The sequence below is a fragment of the Mobula birostris genome, chromosome 6 (genome assembly GCF_030028105.1).
Source record: "Mobula birostris isolate sMobBir1 chromosome 6, sMobBir1.hap1, whole genome shotgun sequence".
NCBI classification, from domain to species: domain Eukaryota; kingdom Metazoa; phylum Chordata; class Chondrichthyes; order Myliobatiformes; family Myliobatidae; genus Mobula; species Mobula birostris.
The window spans coordinates 170,893,216-170,911,643 of record NC_092375.1 but is presented as its reverse complement, the minus strand read 5'-3'; the positions used below and the strand labels follow the sequence as shown (position 1 = coordinate 170,911,643).

Sequence of the window (18,428 nt, the reverse complement as noted above, 5' to 3'; positions counted from 1 at the left end):
TCAGGACAAGAATATTGTGGAAGGCTGTTCCCCTTGGTGGAGGGGTCAAGGATTAGAGGTCACTGATACAAATTAAAAGGGAAACGGAATTGAGAGCGACATGAGGTAAAACAAATTTAGCAGTGTGTTGTAATAGTCATACTTTATTAATCCCGGGGGAAATTGGTTAATCTCGAAGCTGTACTCGAGGGAGCATTGGTTGTGATCGTCAAGAAAGAACTTGATAAATACAGTATAGAGCAGAGAACTGTTTTTGAGACTGTGGAGAAATAACCATTGTGCGGAACTGGAAAGCTGGTTTGGTAGATCTGACATAAATGTGATGTGACAAATGACCTCCTAACCATTCTATGCTTGTTGTACAGTTTCCCCAAATTTGGACAGATTATTATTTAACAGTGATGTCAAAGTCAAAGAAAAATCTATTTTTGGAGTACATATATGTCGCTACATACAGCGCTGAGATTCTTTTTCTGTGGGCCTACTTAGCAAATCTATAGAACTGTAACTGTAAACAGGATCAGTAAACTGTAAACATCAGGAACTGTAAACTGTAAACGAACAATGCAAATACAGAAAATAAATAAAAAGCAATAAATAACTAATATGAAAAAAACAAGATAAAAGAGTCCTTAAATGAGTGTAGTTATGTCCTTTTGTTCAAGAGCCTGATGGTTGAGGGGTAGTAACTGTTCTTGAACCTGGTGGTCCAAGTTCTGAGGCACCTGTACCTTCTACCTGACGGCAGCAACGAGAAAAGAGCGTGGCCTGGGTGGTGAGGATCTTTGATGATGGATGCTGCTTTTCTATGACAACATTTCACACAGATGTGCTCAATGGTTGGGAGGGTTTTACCTTCCCAATTTAGATGAAGTTAGACGAATAAAACATTGCATCAAGTTTAACTGAAATTTAAGGAAATATTTCATATTACTGTGTTGGAAATCTAATTATTGGCTGAATCAGAAGAATTTGTACTCCCAGCATGGGACTTTGCATGCCCAGTGTATGAATCTGTCAAGCTTGTGCTATAATTTAAATCCACTTTCACATTCTCTAAAAATCATGCTTTTGTGATGAATTTGTTATGACTGCACCTCACTCTCTCCCCTCATACAGGCAGATTATAGATCTCTGAAGCACTTTGATGTGCATTTTACATAAGAATAGCTTATTCCCAACAATTTACGTTCATACTCAAAAACTTGACAGATTATGAAAAGACAGCAAGGTGTAAGTTCTCAGAATTAAATGGTACCTCCAGTCCATCCCGTCCGGGAATTCCACTCGGACCTGGTTCACCCTGATGAACAAAATATTAAAAGTTATCAGCTCAGAAGTTGCTGAGGGAGTAAAACAATAAAATACATTGTGATAGGCTAACTATTCATTTATTTGCTTAAAACAATTACTTAAAGCAGCGCTACCTTATTTCCTTTTAGACCCGGAGCACCATCATCACCAGAGCGTCCTTTTTTCCCCTGAAAAGCACAGGCATTTAAAAAAAGCAAATTGTGTTTCAGATAGGTGAGTGACAACTAATAAATAAAAGAGAATTACTGAATAATAAAGATGAATAACAAAGGGACATTGTTAATACTGAATATGTAACACAACTTTTACTTCTGAGTGAGGTGATTCAATAATCATCTAGCATCATATACCGTACACACCTCCATATGATTCATTGTGTGGTGAACAGTTGAGGACAGATTACAATACTTTTTGATTACTCTTGTCGTTATTTTTAATCATGAAAATTTGAACTGTATCCCCTTTAGTAGGAAGTACTCCTCAGCATTGTAAGTCCCATTTTTTTTGGGGGGGGGGGGAAGGCCGGTTAGACAGAAGCAGCTTGTTATGGCACCCACAATGTGAATCTACTGTGGTTTTTGCTTTACTACTTGAACTATCATACATCACTATGAAATAACAACTAAAAAAAAGAATAAAAAACCTGGATTGAAGTGCTCTGCAGTGGTTGCTGGTTTTCTGCCTTGCAAAGCTCATAGTATTGAATTTGTAAAAACTTTTAAATTGCAGCAGAGAGAATGCCAGGAATCTGACTTTCTGCACGTGTTTGTGGCACTGCAGCTGCCTAACTCCATAAACATCCGTCAACTCAATGCTATTGAATGACTTGTAATTGAAACATCGGTATTTATTGTTCAAAGAAACTGCAAGTCTCAGCCTGAGTTCATAGGGCTGCCAGGGAGCAGCCTTTGTGTCAATTATTTAATTATGTTGCAAACTGAGTAACTGCTGTCATTACTCAGATCAATGAAACATGAGGTTTCCACAATTACCCTTACAATTACATTTTAGGCACAATTAGTTAACAATAAAAAGAACATTTTTTCACGAGTTAAAATAAATCTCAGATTAACATCCCACTGAATGGGTACTATTTCTTGGCAATTTCAAACAATATTGGCCAGTTGGGCAGTGAGACTAATCAGGAACCAGAATGGGGAAGTACAAGGCAAGCCAAAGGGGGGGGGGGGAGAGGGTAAATGAGTAGTTTGCCCTGAAAGTGAAAGACAGCATAAAAAGATGAGAAAAGAAAGAGATCAGGAATGAGACATTTCCATCAGGAACCAGTGAAACATGGGAAAAAGTCACTTCAGGCTTTGAGGTTAAACTCCAGAGAAGGAATACTGTGAGGGGGATTCCCAATAGTTAACAAAAATTCCTGAAAGAGAGTGCTCAGTTTAAAACTTCTGAGAAGGGAAGGCGGATATGCTAGTTTAACAATCCATATAAAACAATCAAGTCTGGTGCTGACAACTAATCACAAGCTTTAAGAGGTTGTAAAAAGATGACAATAGTTCCAGCAATTCAAGACTACTTGAACTAAACGGAGAAGCAGAAGTTTTCTTCACAATGTAGAAGACCATTAGAAAATTTTCCAGAGATATTTTTTAAAAATGAAATGCTTAGAGTAAATAAAGAGAAACATTTTCCAATGGACAAAAGGTTGGTACCCAGACAGATGGTAATAAAAGCAAAAAGACATGATGGGAGAATAGAATATCTGAACTATTAGGATTTGAGCTGCATTTCACTCTGGCAGATAAAGATTCAATGGTAACTTTCAGAAAGGGAATTAATTTAAATACCAAACTTTCCTGAGGTACCCGATAGAAATGTTGTGGACTTGTTTCTTCGTATGAACCCATTGGGTAAAGGTTTAATATCCACTATTCGAGATATGTTAGCGATTTAGAGGCGAGCCCCCTTTGACAAAATTAAAACTGCCTGGGAGCATGATTTAAATTTTCCTCTGTCTGACGAGGTTTGGGATTCAATTCTCAAGTCAGTTAATTCAACTTCTTTATGTGCTCGCCACTGCCTTTTACAGTTCAAGGTTGTACACAGGGCTCATATGTCTAAAACTAAATTATCGCGGTTCTATCCTGATATTAGTCCCTGTTGCGACAAGTGTAAAGGGGGCGAGGCTTCCCTTATTCATATGTACTGGGCTTGTCCTAGCTTGGAGAAATTCTGGAGAGATGTCTTTTTAACTTTATCCCAAATACTTAATTGCTATTTGGAACCTAACCCACTGATTGCTCTTTTCGGCACCTCAGGAGAAGCTGACGCGCATCTGAGTTTGACTAAACGTTGTACATTGTCTTTTGCCTCTCTTTTGGCCAGATGTGCAGTCCTTCTTAGGTGGAGAGATGTTGCCCCACCCACTCATGCTCAATGGCTCAGAGACATTATGTCCTACTTAGACCTTGAAAAGATTCATTATTCACTTCTTAATTCGGACATAAAGTTCCAAAAGGTGTGGGGACCTTTTCTTGAATATTTTCATAATTCCCATTTAGATTAAGGGTTCATCCCTCCTTTTTTTTCTTTTGCATTTAAATCCCTTACTTCCAGCTTCTTTCGGTTAAGATTTACGGTTTTTTTTACAAGTGTGTAATCATATTATAGCTCAGATAGTAAGCAATATACCTTCTTTTTATAAATAGAGCTCTGTGGTGATAAAAGTTCTGATCAACTTTTCTAAATATAGCAAGGTTGGCTTGGAGTTGGGTAATGGGAGGGTGGGATGGTAACTAACTTTATATGATTCTACTATAGGTGCTTTTCCTTAACTGTTATGAACTGTACATTTGATAAGTTTGTTTTGCACTGTATAAACTTTTTTTTTACTGTTTTTTTGTTGTTGCATTGTAGAAACTTACAAAAAAAATTAACCAAAAAGGGAATTAGTTAAACTTACTGAGGAGAAGAGGGAGGGATATGGGAACAATCTTTAAAATTGAAGTCAGAGCAAGTTAGAAGATACATTGTAACAAACTTACAGCAGCACCAGGTGGACCTCTTTCTCCTTTTTCACAAAAACATTTTGGTGTTTTGGGGCACTGAAAGAAGTAAAAGACATCAGTAAATTAGATACAATGTAACTGCCTGCAAAAAGAAAAGAAATCCATGAAGAAAAAAAATCAATTTAAGATTCAAGAACATAAATGCAGAATGTACTTTCTGAAGAAGTGGCTAAACTTGTGTATTATGGATGGAATTCCAGAAGGCAACTATGAATCTCTTACTGAAGTTAAAAACTCTGTATGGCAGGGAGTGACAAGTTCTATTACACGGGATCGATTTTGGAACATCAAGAATTTTATACACCAGTTAATTAATTAGATGGACAAGCACTGATGACCCAAAGATTGCGACCATAGTAAGAGATGTAAATAGAAGCATTACCTTACAACCAGGTTAACTGAACAGGCAGACTAAACTGGAATACAACAAGCAGTTCTTGCTGCTATGCCTCAGGGACGATGTACTGCCTTTTAAAAGAATGCTGCATAGATTTATTAGCATCATAAACTGGACCTTTAGGGATGAGCAATAAATGCTAGCCTTGCCAGAAGCATCAGATTCCAAAAATATTATTAAGTTAAAAAAAATATTCATTGGTTGAGTTGCAAGGGGTGATTATACATCTAGAGTTGTAAGGGGTGATTATACATCTAGAGTTGTATTCACTATAATTTAGAAGGTTAGGGTGTGAGCTTAAAGATTTCAAAACATTAAAGGAACTGACAAACATAATGAGAGAAAATATAGACATAAGAGGTACTGTAGACGTTGGAACTCAAGAGCAATACACACAATGTGCTGGAGGAGCTCAGCAGGTCAGGCAGCATCTATGGATGGGGAAAAATAGTCAACATTTCTGGCCAAGACCCTTCATCAGGAGAGAAAATATTTCTGCTGATTGGGGTGATGGAAAGAATCAAATATTTTTGAGTTAATCCTTTCAGGAGCCATGTAAGGAAACACTTGTATATCTCAAAGGCTAGCAAAGTGAAGAGACAAATATATGTGACAGCTAATGCTAGATTTGTATCTTGTATATCCCAAAGGGTAGCAAAGTGTAGAGACACATATATGTGACAGCTAATGCTCGATTTGTATCTAATATTCACAGATTTTTCTTCAACAAAAGATACTGGGACAAATATTCCTGATAGCCTCTTTGTAACAGTTGCCCATAGATTGGCAATTCCTGAAGAGAGGCTGTAGTGAAACCTTCCTGTAGCTGGCCATAGGAATTCTGCATGGTTCAGGAATTTAACAAGGCAGGCTGAACTTCCGCATACTTCCAAGCTCTCAGCTGAGAAATTCACCCACTGAACATGCACCTGGTTGACTTGGCATAAGGGAAACTATTGAAATCAATCATAGAAATCAGCTGTCAGGATTTTTTTTACAACCTCCCATAGGTACAATTGTAGCTAGTGGAGAGGCCGACACACAGCTCCAGAGACATAGGCTCATTCCTGAATTCTGGTGAGTGTGCATATCCTCCTGTAACTGCACCGATTTCCTTTAGGTGCTCTGGTGACCTCTCACATCACAAACATATGGGTTGATAGGTTCTGGAGCCTTTATTTATTACCCCTAAGTGGTACAGCCTGCCAATGGGAATGTGGGGAGAATAGAATAGGATTACTGTAGGATTAGTGTAAATGGTGCTTGGTGGTTGGCAGTGAGTTATTGGGCAGAAGGACTTGTTTCTATGCTGTATGACCTTATGATATTATCATCATCACTCATAATCTAATTCAGGTGAGGATCAATAGAAGCAAAGTTGCATGACAAGTCCAAATGTAACAAATTAATTAGAAAAATATTTCAGAGTTCAAATAGGCATCACATATATTTTGGGAAAAATTATGTTTTGATTAAGAACCGAAAGTGTTAGCTTTTTGAGGCTTACTCTAATTGTCGTTGTAGGACCAGCAAGGAATTTCGATAGTAAATTTTTATTTGTTTCTGGATTTCCTATTTGTCATTTTTCAGATGGTAGGCCTGGAAATAACCATATAACAATTACAGCACGGAAACAGGCCATCTTGGCCCTTCTAGTCCGTGTTGAACTCTTACTCTTACCTAGTCCCACCGACCTGCACTCAGCCCATAACCCTCTATTCCTTTCCTGTCCATATATCTATCCAATCTAACTTTAAACGACAACATCGAACCTGCCTCGACCACTTCTGCTGGAAGCTCGTTCCACACAGCTACCACTCTCTGAGTAAAGAAGTTCCCCCTCATGTTACCCCTAAACTTTTGTCCTTTAACTCTCAACTCATGTCCTCTTGTTTGAATCTTCCCCACTCTCAATGGAAAAAGCCTATCCACGTCAACTCTATCAATCCCCCTCATAATTTTAAACTCCTCTATCAAGTCCCTCCTCAACCTTCTACGCTCCAAAGAATAAAGACCTAACTTGTTCAACCTTTCTCTGTAACTTAGGAGATAAAACCCAGGCAACATTTTAGTAAACCTCCTCTGTACTGTCTCAATTTTATTGACATCTTTCCTATAATTCAGTGACCAGAATTATTAAATTAAATTATTATTATTATATTAAATCCAGAAATAACAAAGAATAGGATGCATATAAGATTGAAAGAGTACAAAGAAAATTTACAAGGATGTTGCCGGGACTGGGGGATCGGAGTTATAAGGAAAGATTGAACAAGTTAAAACTTTATTCCCTAGAATGTAGAAGATGGAGGGGAGATTTGATGGAGATATACAACGTTATGAGGGGTATAGATGGGGTAAATGTAAGCAGGCTGTTTCCACTGAGGTTGGATGAGACTACAACCAGAGGTCATGGGTTAAGGGTGAAAGGTGAGATACTTAAGGGGATACTTCTTCACTCAGAGTGCGGGGTGAGCTGCCAGTGCAAGTGGTGGATGCAATTTCAATTTCAACATGTGGGAGAAGTTTGGATAGGTACATGGATGGGAGGGGTATGGAGGGCTATAGTCCAGGTGCAGGTAGATGGGAGTGGGCAGTTTAATTGGTTCGGCATGGACTTGATGGGCCAAAGGACCTATTTCTGTGCTGTAATTTTCTATGACTCTAACAGAAAAATAGGGTACATGAAAGGTTGAGGGATGCAGGATGAGTAGAGAAAGAACTGGTACCATTGACCATTTTTCACCCCCATTTAAATCACTGTAAATTGAATTGATTATTTCTTCAATCCTTGTACAATTAGGACTGAAGAAAAAATTACAGTAGTTCAACCTACACTAATTTAAATCTTATGAAAGGATGTAATTGGATGACTAATTTGAGATTCTCTATTGGTAAACAATTTTCCAAGCCATAACCATACTACTGACAGCATCCACAAATAAGCTTCTTTAGGAAATAAATCATACTTACCCCTTCGTTGATCAGCTCTCCCTGATAAGATAAAGCACAAGATTAGCTTTCTTAAACAGTATTGGATCAAAGGACATTACCATGAGATCTTTGGCTCCTAGTGGGCAGGTATGCTTAAGGGGCTCAAATTGAGGTTATGATGTTGTATCTCCATCTCTGATCAGTCCTCCCTCTGTATACAAGTGGGCTCTTGGGCTTGTAATGTTTTATTTCACTTTTCATTTCATTTTTCTCAACCCTTTACCAGAATGCAGGTTCAGGTGGGCAGAATGTGAGACAGGTGCTAGGGTCTGTAACACCAGTGAAAACTTCCATTAGATCCAGATCTAATCTGCCCATTCAGTTTAGTCTTGATTTAAACTTTGCTGCACAACCATTGCCTGGTAGCAACTTACCTTATGGAGCCCACAAATATGAAAGGAGAAAACAACATTTCCTTTGATTTGCTTGACAAATGCATTTGATTTCAGGGACAACTGATTCAATTTTACAATGTAATATTATTACCCCAAATCAAAATAAATTCCATTACTTTTTCTAAAGTGATGGGAATTATCACTGTGACTTGCCATAACTTCTCATCATGTAATTTAACATATACTGCTAGCAGAGTGTCACTGGAGATTGGAACAGTAAACTAGTGTCAATCAATAAAATATGATCAATCCTCAGAATCAAGAATGATGGTCTGGATTTTTATACGTTTGTTAATAAAATAAGAGAACAGTAGTTCCATTTTAATGCAACTTTGTATAAAGTCTCAGCCTAAAACAAACTTCTCAATTAACCCAATAGCTAAAACTGCAATTAAAGATCATTCGAATCTGAGCTTCCCACTGAATAAACTTGTTTTCGGTGTAATTTAAAAAGTCATTACCTTAAAACCTGTGGAATAATTGAAATAAATAATTCCAATGTTTTGTATCTTCAGCTTGGAGATATTCCTCCTTTTCTCCCCTAAGTGGCTAATCCCTAAATCCAGAGACTATGGCCTCTAAATCTAGGTATCAGTCCTACCAGTCCTGGACTGAATCAAGCAACAATGTCTCGGATTAATCTGGCTTTTATTTTAAAATCTTGACTGTATTTCAAATGGTCACTGTCCTCTCTGAGAATAAAAATTTAAAAATTCTGGACGATATAAGGGGAAGGATTCATGAAATAATTTATTGCATTTTAGGAAGAAATCTGTGAGGGATTCCTGACTGACAATATCTGGAAAATTGGGCCTACCTCTCTCCTGTTTCTTGGATTATTTGTTATGATCTGTGTTTCATGCCTATTTTATCTTGTACTTGAAAGCCCCAGTTTGGAGGACCAATTACTGATGGGCTGTGGATAATCTGTAAACATTTGTTGCAATATGTCACAGGCATCTTGCTGACGGTTCTGTACAATGAAATGAAGACGAGGAAATAGAGATAGTGTTACTAAGTAATGATAATGGCTTCTAGCGCTAATGTCTGTTTTCATCTTTACCACCTGTATTTCCAAACTATGCCATTAGCAAGTGACTGAAGAGTCCAAAAAAGAGGATGCCTTGTACTGGTTATGCAACCATTCAAGTTTTGGACCTTCCAGTTGGAGGAACAGTAATAAGACTACAGATTGAAATGAATGCAGCCATAATTTTGCATGAAATGTTGACTAAGAAGGAATTTTTCTCAAATTTTCTGATTTATAGTGCCACTCTGCTGACCCTTCAAGGAAAATATTAGACCACAAGGCACAGGAGCAGAATTAGGCTATTCTGCCCATTAAGTCTCCTCCACCATCTAATCTTGGCTACTTTATTTTTAGCTCTTAACCCTGTTCAGTATTTACCTAATAGCCTTTGGTACCCTTACTAATCAAAAACCTCTGCTTTAAGTATAAGACCATAAGACATAGGTGCAGAATTAGGCCATTTGGCCCATCAGGTCTTCTCTGCTATTTGATCAAGGCTGATCCATTTCCCACTCAATCCCATTCTCCTGCCTTCTCTCCATAGCCTTTCACTCCCTGACTTATCAAGAATCTATCCAACTCCGCTTTAAATATATCCAATGACCTGGCCTCCTCCACAGCCACCTGTGACAATGAATTCCACAAATGTACCATGCTCTGGCTAAAGAAATTCTTCCTCATGTCTGTTCTAAATAAACATCCCTCTTTTTTGAGATTGTGCCCTCTAGATCTAGACTCTCTCACTGTAGGAAACATCCTCTCTATCTCCACATCTACTCTGTCTAGGCCTTATGACATTCGATAGGTTCAATGAGATCCCCGTCATTCTTCTAAACTCCATCTAGTACCAGCCCAGAACCATCAGAAGCTCCTCATACAAATAAACTTTCCATTCCTGGAAGCATTTTTGTGAACTTCTTTTGAACTCTCTCCAATGTCAGCACATCCTTACTTAACAAGGGGCCCAAAACTGCTCACAATACTCCAAGTGATGCCTCTCCAGTGCTTTATAAAGTCTCAACACTACACCCTTGCTTTTAGACTCAAGTCCCCTTGAAATGAATGCTAACATTGCATTTGCCTTCCTCACCACCAACTCACCCTCAAAGTTAAACTTTAGGAAATTCTGCGTAAGGACTCCCAAGTCCCTTAGAATTTCAGATTTTTGAATTTTATCTACTTTTAGGAAATATGCACTCTTATTCCTTCTACCAAAGTGCAAGACCATACACTTCCTGAAACTGTATTCCATCTGCCACTTCTTTGCCAATTCTCCTCATCTGTCCAAGTCCTTTTGCAACCTCCCTGCTTTGCAACACCATCTGCCCTTCCACTTTCGCAACACCATCCGCCCCTTCCACCTATCTTTGTATCATCTGCAAACTTGGCCACAAAGTCATTAAGTCTGTCATCCAAATCATCAACATACAGCATAAAAAAAAGAGGTCCTATCACTGGCCCCTGCGGAACACCACTATTCACCGGCAGCAAATGAGAAAAGGCTCCCTCTATTCCCACTCTTTGCCTCCTGTCAATCAGCCAATGTTCTATCCATGCTAATATCTTTCCAGTAATTCCATGGGCTCTTATCTGGCTACGCAGGCTCACGTGTGGCATCTTGTCAAAGGCCTTCTGAAAATCCAAGCACACAACATCCACTGATTCTCCTTTGTCTATCCTGCTTGTTATTTCTTCAAAGAATTCCAACAGGTTTGTCAGTAAAGATTTTCCCTTGAAGAAACCATGCTGACTACGGCCTATTTTATCATGTGCCTCCAAGTACCCTGAGACCTCATCCTTAATAATTGACTCCGACATCTTCCCAACCACTGAGGTCAGATTAACTGGCCTATAGTTTCTTTTCTTCTGCCTCCTTCCCTTCTTGAAGAGTGGAGTGACATTTCCAATTTTCCAGTCCTCTGGAACCTTCCCAGAATCTAGTGATTCTTGAAGGGTCTTTACTAATGCTCCCACAATCTCTTCAAGTACTCCTTCAGAACACTAGGGTGTAGTCCATCTGATCCAGGTGACTTATCTACCTTCAAACCTTTCAGCTTCCCAAGCAGCTTTTCCCTAGTGATAGTAACTGCACTCACGTTTGCCCCTGACACTCCTGAACTTCCAGCATACTATTAGTGTCTTCCACAGTGAAGATTGATGCAAGATACAGTACTGTGCAAAAGTCATTTATATAGCTAGGGTGCCTAAGACTTCTGTACAGTACTGTAGTAATTTTATGTATTGCACTGTACTGCTACTACAAAAACAATTCATAACATAGATGAATGATGATAAATCTGATTCTGATATGGATGTCTATTGTGTACTGAGAGTGGGAAGGGGGCAGGGAAATGAATCGTGGTTGGGAAAAGTGGAAGGGAAAGAGGATGGAGTGGGAAGCACCAAAGAGACATTCTGTAATGATCAATAAATGTATTGTTTGGTATCAAATGGCTTTGTCCGGTGTTTCAGGGATGGATGCATCTGTCCCCACACCATTCCACCCCCTCTCCCTGGCACTCCTTCTCTGACACCTATCCTACATCCCTCCCACAGCACTCCACCCTCGTTAAAGAACTCTAACCCTATTGCAATGTATTTCTGGGCAATGTTAAAATTTTGAAGCCTGATTGTTAAATTGCAAACCAACACACACGTAAAATATTTAAAAAGGCGATACACGGAATCTCAAAATGTTTCCAAAATGAAATTAAAAATCAAAGGAAGTGATTTGTACATGTCAGGGAAACATATATGAATGGGAGCCTAAATGAGTTTAAATGCAAATTTGCCCACTCACCTAACCTATCCAAGTCACCCTGCATCCTCTTAGCATCCTCCTCACAGCTAACACTGCCGCCCAGCTTCGCGTCATCCGCAGGCTTGGAGATGCTGCATTTAATTCCCTCGTCTAAATCATTAATATATATTGTAAACAACTGGGATCCCAGCACTGAGCCTTGCGGGACCCCACTAGTCACTGCCTGCCATTCTGGAAAGGTCCCTTTTATTCCCAGTTTTTTCTTCCTGTCTGCCAACCGATTCTCTATCCATATCAATACCATACCCCCAATACCGTGTGCTTTAAGTTTGCACACTAATCTCCTGTGTGGGACCTTGTCAAAAGCCTTTTGACAATCCAAATATACCACATCCACTGGTTCTCCCCTATCCACTCTACTAGTTACATCCTCAAAAAATTCTGTAAGATCCGTCAGACATGATTTTCCTTTCATAAACCCATGCTGACTTTGTCCGATGATTTCACCGCTTTCCAAATATGCTGTTATCACATCTTTGCTAACTGACTCTAGCATTTTCCCCACCACCGATTGTCAGGCTAACCGGTCAAAAATTCCCCAGTTTCTCTCTCCCTCCTTTTTCAAAAAGTGGGGTTACATTAGCCACCCTCCAATCCTCAGGAACTAATCCAGAATCTAACGAGTTTTGAAAAATTATCTCTAATGCATCCACTATTTCTTGGGCTACTTCCTTAAGCACTCTGGGATGCAGCCCATCTGGCCCTGGGGATTTATCTGCCTTTAATCCCTTCAATTTACCTAACACCACTTCCCTACTAACATGTATTTTCCTCAGTTCCTCCATCTCACTAGACACTCGGTCCCCTACTATTTCCGGAAGATTATTTATGTCCTCCTTGGTGAAGACAGAACCAAAGAAGTTATTCAATTGGTCTGCCATGTCCTTGTTCCCCATGATCAATTCACCTGTTTCTGACTGTAAGGGACCTACATTTGTCTTAACCAATCTTTTTCTTTTCACATATCTATAAAAGCTTTTACACTCAGTTTTTATGTTCCCTACCAGCTTTCTCTCATAATCTTTTTCCCCTTTCCTAATTAAGCCCTTTGTCCTCCTCTGCTGGACTCTGAATTTCTCCCAGTCCTCAGGTGTGTTGCTTTTTCTGGCTAATTTGTATGTTTCTTCTTTGGAATTGATGCTATCCCTAATTTCCCTTGTCAGCCTTGGGTGCACTACCTTCCCTGGTTTATTCGTTTGCCAAACTGGGATGAACAATTGTTGTAGTTCATCCATGCAATCTTTAAATGCTTGCCATTGAATATCCACTGTCAACCCTTTAAGTATCATTTGCCAGTCTATCTTATCTAATTTACGTCTCATACCTTCCAAGTTACCCTTCTTTAAGTTCAGAACCTTTGTTTCTGAAATAACTGTGTCACTCTCCATCTTAATGAAGAATTCCACCATATTATGGTCACTCTTACCCAAGGGGCCTCACACGACAAGATTGCTAACTAACCCTTCCTCATTGCTCAATACCCAGTCTAGAATGGCCTGCTCTCTAGTTGGTTCCTCGACATGTTGGTTCAGAAAACCATCGCGCATACATTCCAAGAAATCCTCTTCCTCAGCACCCTTACCAATTTGGTTCACCCAATCTATATGTAGATTGAAGTCACCCATTATAACTGCTGTGAGGTTATCCACTTTGGTGGCAAGAAGAGGAAAACAGATTATTATCTGAATGGTGGCCGATTAGGAAAAGGGGAGGTGCAACAAGACCTGGGTGTCATTGTACACCAGTCATTGAAAGTGGGCATGCAGGTACGGCAGGTGGTGAAAAAGGTGAATGGTATGTTGGCAATGATAGCAAGAGGATTCGAGTACAGGAGCAGGGAGGTTCTACTGCAGTTGTACAAGGCCTTGGTGAGACCACACCTGGAGTATTGTGTGCAGTTTTGGTCCCCTAATCTGAGGAAAGACATTCTTGACATAGAGGGAGTACAAAGAAGGTTTACTAGATTGATTCCTGGGATGGCAGGACTTTCATATGAAGAAAGACTGGATTGACTAGGCTTATACTCACTGGAATTTAGGAGATTGAGGGGGGATCTTATTGAAACGTATAAAATTCTAAAGGGATTGGACAGGCTAGATGCAGAAAGATAGTTCCCGATGTTGGGGAAGTCCAGAATGAGGGGTCACAGGTTAAGGATAAAGGGGAAGGCTTTTAGAACCAGATGAGGAAAAACTTCTTCACACAGAGAGTGGTGAATCTGTGGAATTCTCTGCTACAGGAAACAGTTGAGGCCAGTTTATATTTAAGAGGGAGTTAGATATGGCCCTTGTGATTAAAGGGATCAGGGGTATGGAGAGAAAGCAGGTACAGGGTTCTGAGTTGGATGATCAGCCATGATCATACTGAATGGTGGTGCAGGCTTGAAGGGCCAAATGGCCTACTCCTGCACCTATTTTCTATGTTCCTATGTTTAAATGCCTGTCTGAAACAGTGTAACAACTCTTCCTACCACATAAGGGTGGACACTGCTCTCCGTTCCACTATTGGAAATGGAAGCAGGAATGTGAACCATTTTGTAAGAGTTCAACCCCAGGTAAAAAAAAATTCTTTGTAACAAGCTGTTGCCATTAAACCCGTGGGATAATGTCAACGCAGTGCTCCCAATAGTAAACACTCGGGATGACATGGTATTGCTTCCATTTGAAGGCAGCAGACAGTGAAACTGGAAGGAGATTAAAAGTGAAGATCCTTATACATTGAGTTCAAACGAGTGTGTGAGATCGAGTTGTAAGATTGACATGGAGATGCTATATGTTAGAGTCCAGCGCCCTTACCACTTCCAATAAGAGTTTCCCCAAGGCGCTCTGGTCTTGCAGGTTGTGAACGAAGCGGGAAGCGGGCGCGCTGGCCAGCAGACGCAGCTTGGCCGCGTTGGGCAGCTCGGTGGCCACGGGCGACATGCCCACCGTGAAGAACTTTATGCCTTGGTTCTTGGCCTCTGCCGTGGCTGCGTAGATGTCGGGGTTCCTGGGGTGGTCCACGCCGTCTGTCATAAGCACGGCCACCCTGACGCTGCCCGGGACTGCCTCGTTCAGGTAGAGCTGGGTCAGGTTGGTGATGGCATATGTGGTGTACGTGCCATGGCCGATGTAACCAATGGGCGCGACGCGGGCTCTGAAGGCGGCCGCGCCGCTCCAGTCGCGGAAGGTCTGTTCAATCAGCACCGTGCTGGAGTACTGCAGAAGCGCCACTCTGGGCACCAGCCGCTGGCCGCTCGACACCCGCAGCTGCTGCAGCCGGTCCACGAAGTCCAACACGAAGCTCTTCTCGCGGTTGTGGTTATAGTTCTTGGCGCTCTCGGAACTGTCCAGAAGAAACGCGATCTCCAGAGTACAGTCCTCCTCTGAATGAGGTGGGAGAGAAAGACAGTCATTGATTTTTGAAAGCTGTTATCATATTCTTGGATTTACAAAGTATAAGCGTGCGGTGAAGAGATACAACGACAGAATATTTTCCCTCACAAAAGTGCACAAGGTTAAGACAAAGCATCACCAGCCTGTTGTTCTATTCTGAAGTGCCTCAGATAATGAAAACCACGCTTAAGTGTCTGCATTGCGTCGGGAGCGGGTTTGTGAAGCAAAATTCTCTGATCATTATTTACCCCATACCTACTTCACAGGCAAACTTATAACGTAGGAGTTACTAACGAGGAAAGTTGGGTAACAAGCAGCAAGTATGTGTCAAATTGGCACAAAGTTAAAAAAAAATCAAACATTACCTTGTTCATTTTCGCCAGGTGGATTAGCCGAGAGATATTTAATTTTTTGTTTTCTGATTAAATTTCCGTCGCCACGTTCTTCGTAGTCTTGTGAGAAAACGTATCCTGCCCAGCCTAGTAGCCACCAGAGTTGATAGAACGCTTTCATTCTTCCTGTCAGAATATATCTCTATTTAAGCGTGTTATAACAACTATGGACAATTTTCATGAACATATGTCTGCCAGAGTATTTATAAAATGGTGGCGTTTTTTTTTGTTAATTTCTGAGGTAAACTTTGTCTGTTTTGGGTACAGAGTTTTATCAAGCTGATACAACGAACAAAATTATTGCGAAGAACAAGAATTTCAGGATGTACATCGCATACATTTCTCTGATATTAAATGGAAGGATAGAATATACAGGGTGATGAAAACACGTTGGCAGAACAATAGTTTTAGAAAGTGGACAACCTAAGTGGTTAACACGCACAAAATGCTGGAGGAGCTCAGCGGGTCCGGCAGCATCTACGGAAATGTTTCGGGCCGAGAAGCTTCATCCAGTCAGGAAAGGAAGGGGGAAGATGCCAGAATAAAAAGGTGGGGAGAGGCTAAGGAGGGCAAGCTGGAAGGTGGTAGCTGAAGCCAGGTGGGTGGGAAGGGTTGCTGCCAATTTGACATTAAAAAGTTGGATTTACATATTACCAGATAGAAGATTCGGCTGCAAGCACCTGCCACGGCAGTATCCTCAAATTAACTTTCGTCTCCACTGGATTGAAATGCAAAGCAAACACCAACGGAGTAAGTTCCGCCGAGTGTCGAGGGTCGTCCAATTTATTCTCTGGGAATTCTGCCGCTTTTCAATTCAAATATTTAAACTCGCTTCATAAACGTAGGCGGGACAGCCCGAGGATGGTCCCGGAATGGCAAAGACAATTGGCTACAGCAAGGAACAGGAATCTAATTTGGTAAAAAAGAGGAAAGGTTCTGGATGTTTGAAATATAAAAGATGTAGGTATCGTGAAAGTGAATTTGTGGTACCTGCATAACCCCAGTCAATGAATAAAATTATCGCCCAGCTGCAAATTAACGAGCAAAGTCCCAACATAAAATGCAAAAGCGCTCTATAAGACGCTATATAAATAAGAGTACAAATCCAGTGCCTCTTTCCAAAAAAAAGAGCAATGCTTGATTGGCGGAACATTAAAAAAGATGGATACCAATATCGGAATCTTAAGGACTTTTACTTTAGATCATCCATCCAAAGGAACCAACATTTCTTGTTACAAATAAGTGGCTAAATCTTTGAACCTTAAGTACTTGGGTATCCAATGACCGCAGTTCTACCCGGAACTCCAAACTGCATGTAAGTAATATGCAAGTTAATTTTGATCTTCTAGCCACTACACTGGAGAGTATACCAAAGTACGTGAAGTGGTTCCCAGCCACTTTCTGGAGGGTAAATATCGGTGAATAACAAATGCTACCTTGCCTCCGAAGAGAAAAGCAAGCAGACGCAGCAGGTGAGATAAACTGAGCTGAGACAAGATACAGTGTGAGAGCAAGAAGTCTTAGCACAGTCCACTGTTACACTTGCTCCTGCACAATTATTTTTTAAAACGTTAATGTTTTCTATAAAATTTAGGTTGAAGAGGGACAACCTGCCGTTCGTCATTGGTGACCAACCATGCACATAGTTTGTTTCCTTAAGCTGTGAGATTTATGTAGTTAAAAGTAATTTGAGAAAGGATTTAAACAGAGGACGAATCAAATGAAATATGTGGAGTGGGATTAAATACCGGAGTAAGAAAATGTGACAGCATGCTTTTACAGTCTCCTAGATTGAACTGTAACTTGATGAATGAGATATCAGGTTTATAATTGTTTTCTGCCCGAACCAGAGGGGCTGATTGACAATCTTTAATGACGATCACAAGCACCAACTTGCGGATTGCTAGAATAAATTTTCTGTGACAAGTTTGAAGTGTAACTCATGAGCTGCTATTGCAAATTTGTGCAAGTCTGGGAAATGATAATTCTTCTTGAGGAGCAACTGGGTGGATGATGCTTTTGGCCAGCAACTTGTAATGATTTGCTTTTCTTAAGACATCACTTCCTCAGAAGTTTTTGGCCTCTTTCAGCACATTCATTTCCTTGTAAAATTTGAGATGCTTGATATTTATTTTCCTATTTTATAAAATGATTAATTTCAACCTCTATTAAAGAAATGATCTATAGAAAGTAATATACCCTTCCTAGAACATTTTCTCAATTGTATGTCTGGAGAAAATAGAGACTAATTTTTTCATTACAATTGTTCTTTCACTGCACTAACAGCACCTTTTGCTTCTTTAAACTTGAAAAAGGCAGTTCTAATTGAGGTTGTTATTAACTAGTTACCTGAAACCATTTACTGCATGGAATTTAGCACTGTGCTCTGGCTAGTAGGTTGCAATTTTGTTTAAAGCGAACATCTGCAAGGTCGGAGGTTGAGCTGAATATAGGCTGTTGCCAGATGTATGATAGGATGGTTGGAATGTTACTGTCTGTCTGACAGAGACCTGATAATCGTTATTGCCCGTGACTGCTGTGTTCTGATCTGTGAAGCTTCAATACCTCCCATGGGCCTGAAACAATCAGGGTAATGGAGTTGTCAGATGGGAATGATCAACTGAAGAGATATGATTGAAACTCAGTTTCTGCTTTCAATCCTTTCAAATCTAATAATTTCCAATA

The 18,428-nt window shown here is 40.2% G+C and overlaps 1 protein-coding gene across 1 annotated transcript in view; it reads right to left on the bottom strand.

The window, feature by feature from the left end:
* The window catches only part of col28a2a (collagen, type XXVIII, alpha 2a), a 103,496-nt gene extending 87,632 nt beyond the window's left edge, over positions 1–15,864 (bottom strand). The window contains exons 1-6 of the mRNA XM_072259774.1: positions 15,717–15,864; positions 14,773–15,341; positions 7,711–7,731; positions 4,317–4,376; positions 1,428–1,481; positions 1,259–1,303 (exon numbers count right to left, since the gene is read on the bottom strand). Of these exons, the coding sequence (XP_072115875.1) occupies positions 1,259–1,303; positions 1,428–1,481; positions 4,317–4,376; positions 7,711–7,731; positions 14,773–15,341; positions 15,717–15,864 (897 nt within the window). The remainder of the gene's footprint in view (positions 1–1,258; positions 1,304–1,427; positions 1,482–4,316; positions 4,377–7,710; positions 7,732–14,772; positions 15,342–15,716) is intronic.
* Between the last annotated feature and the right edge of the window lie 2,564 nt (positions 15,865–18,428).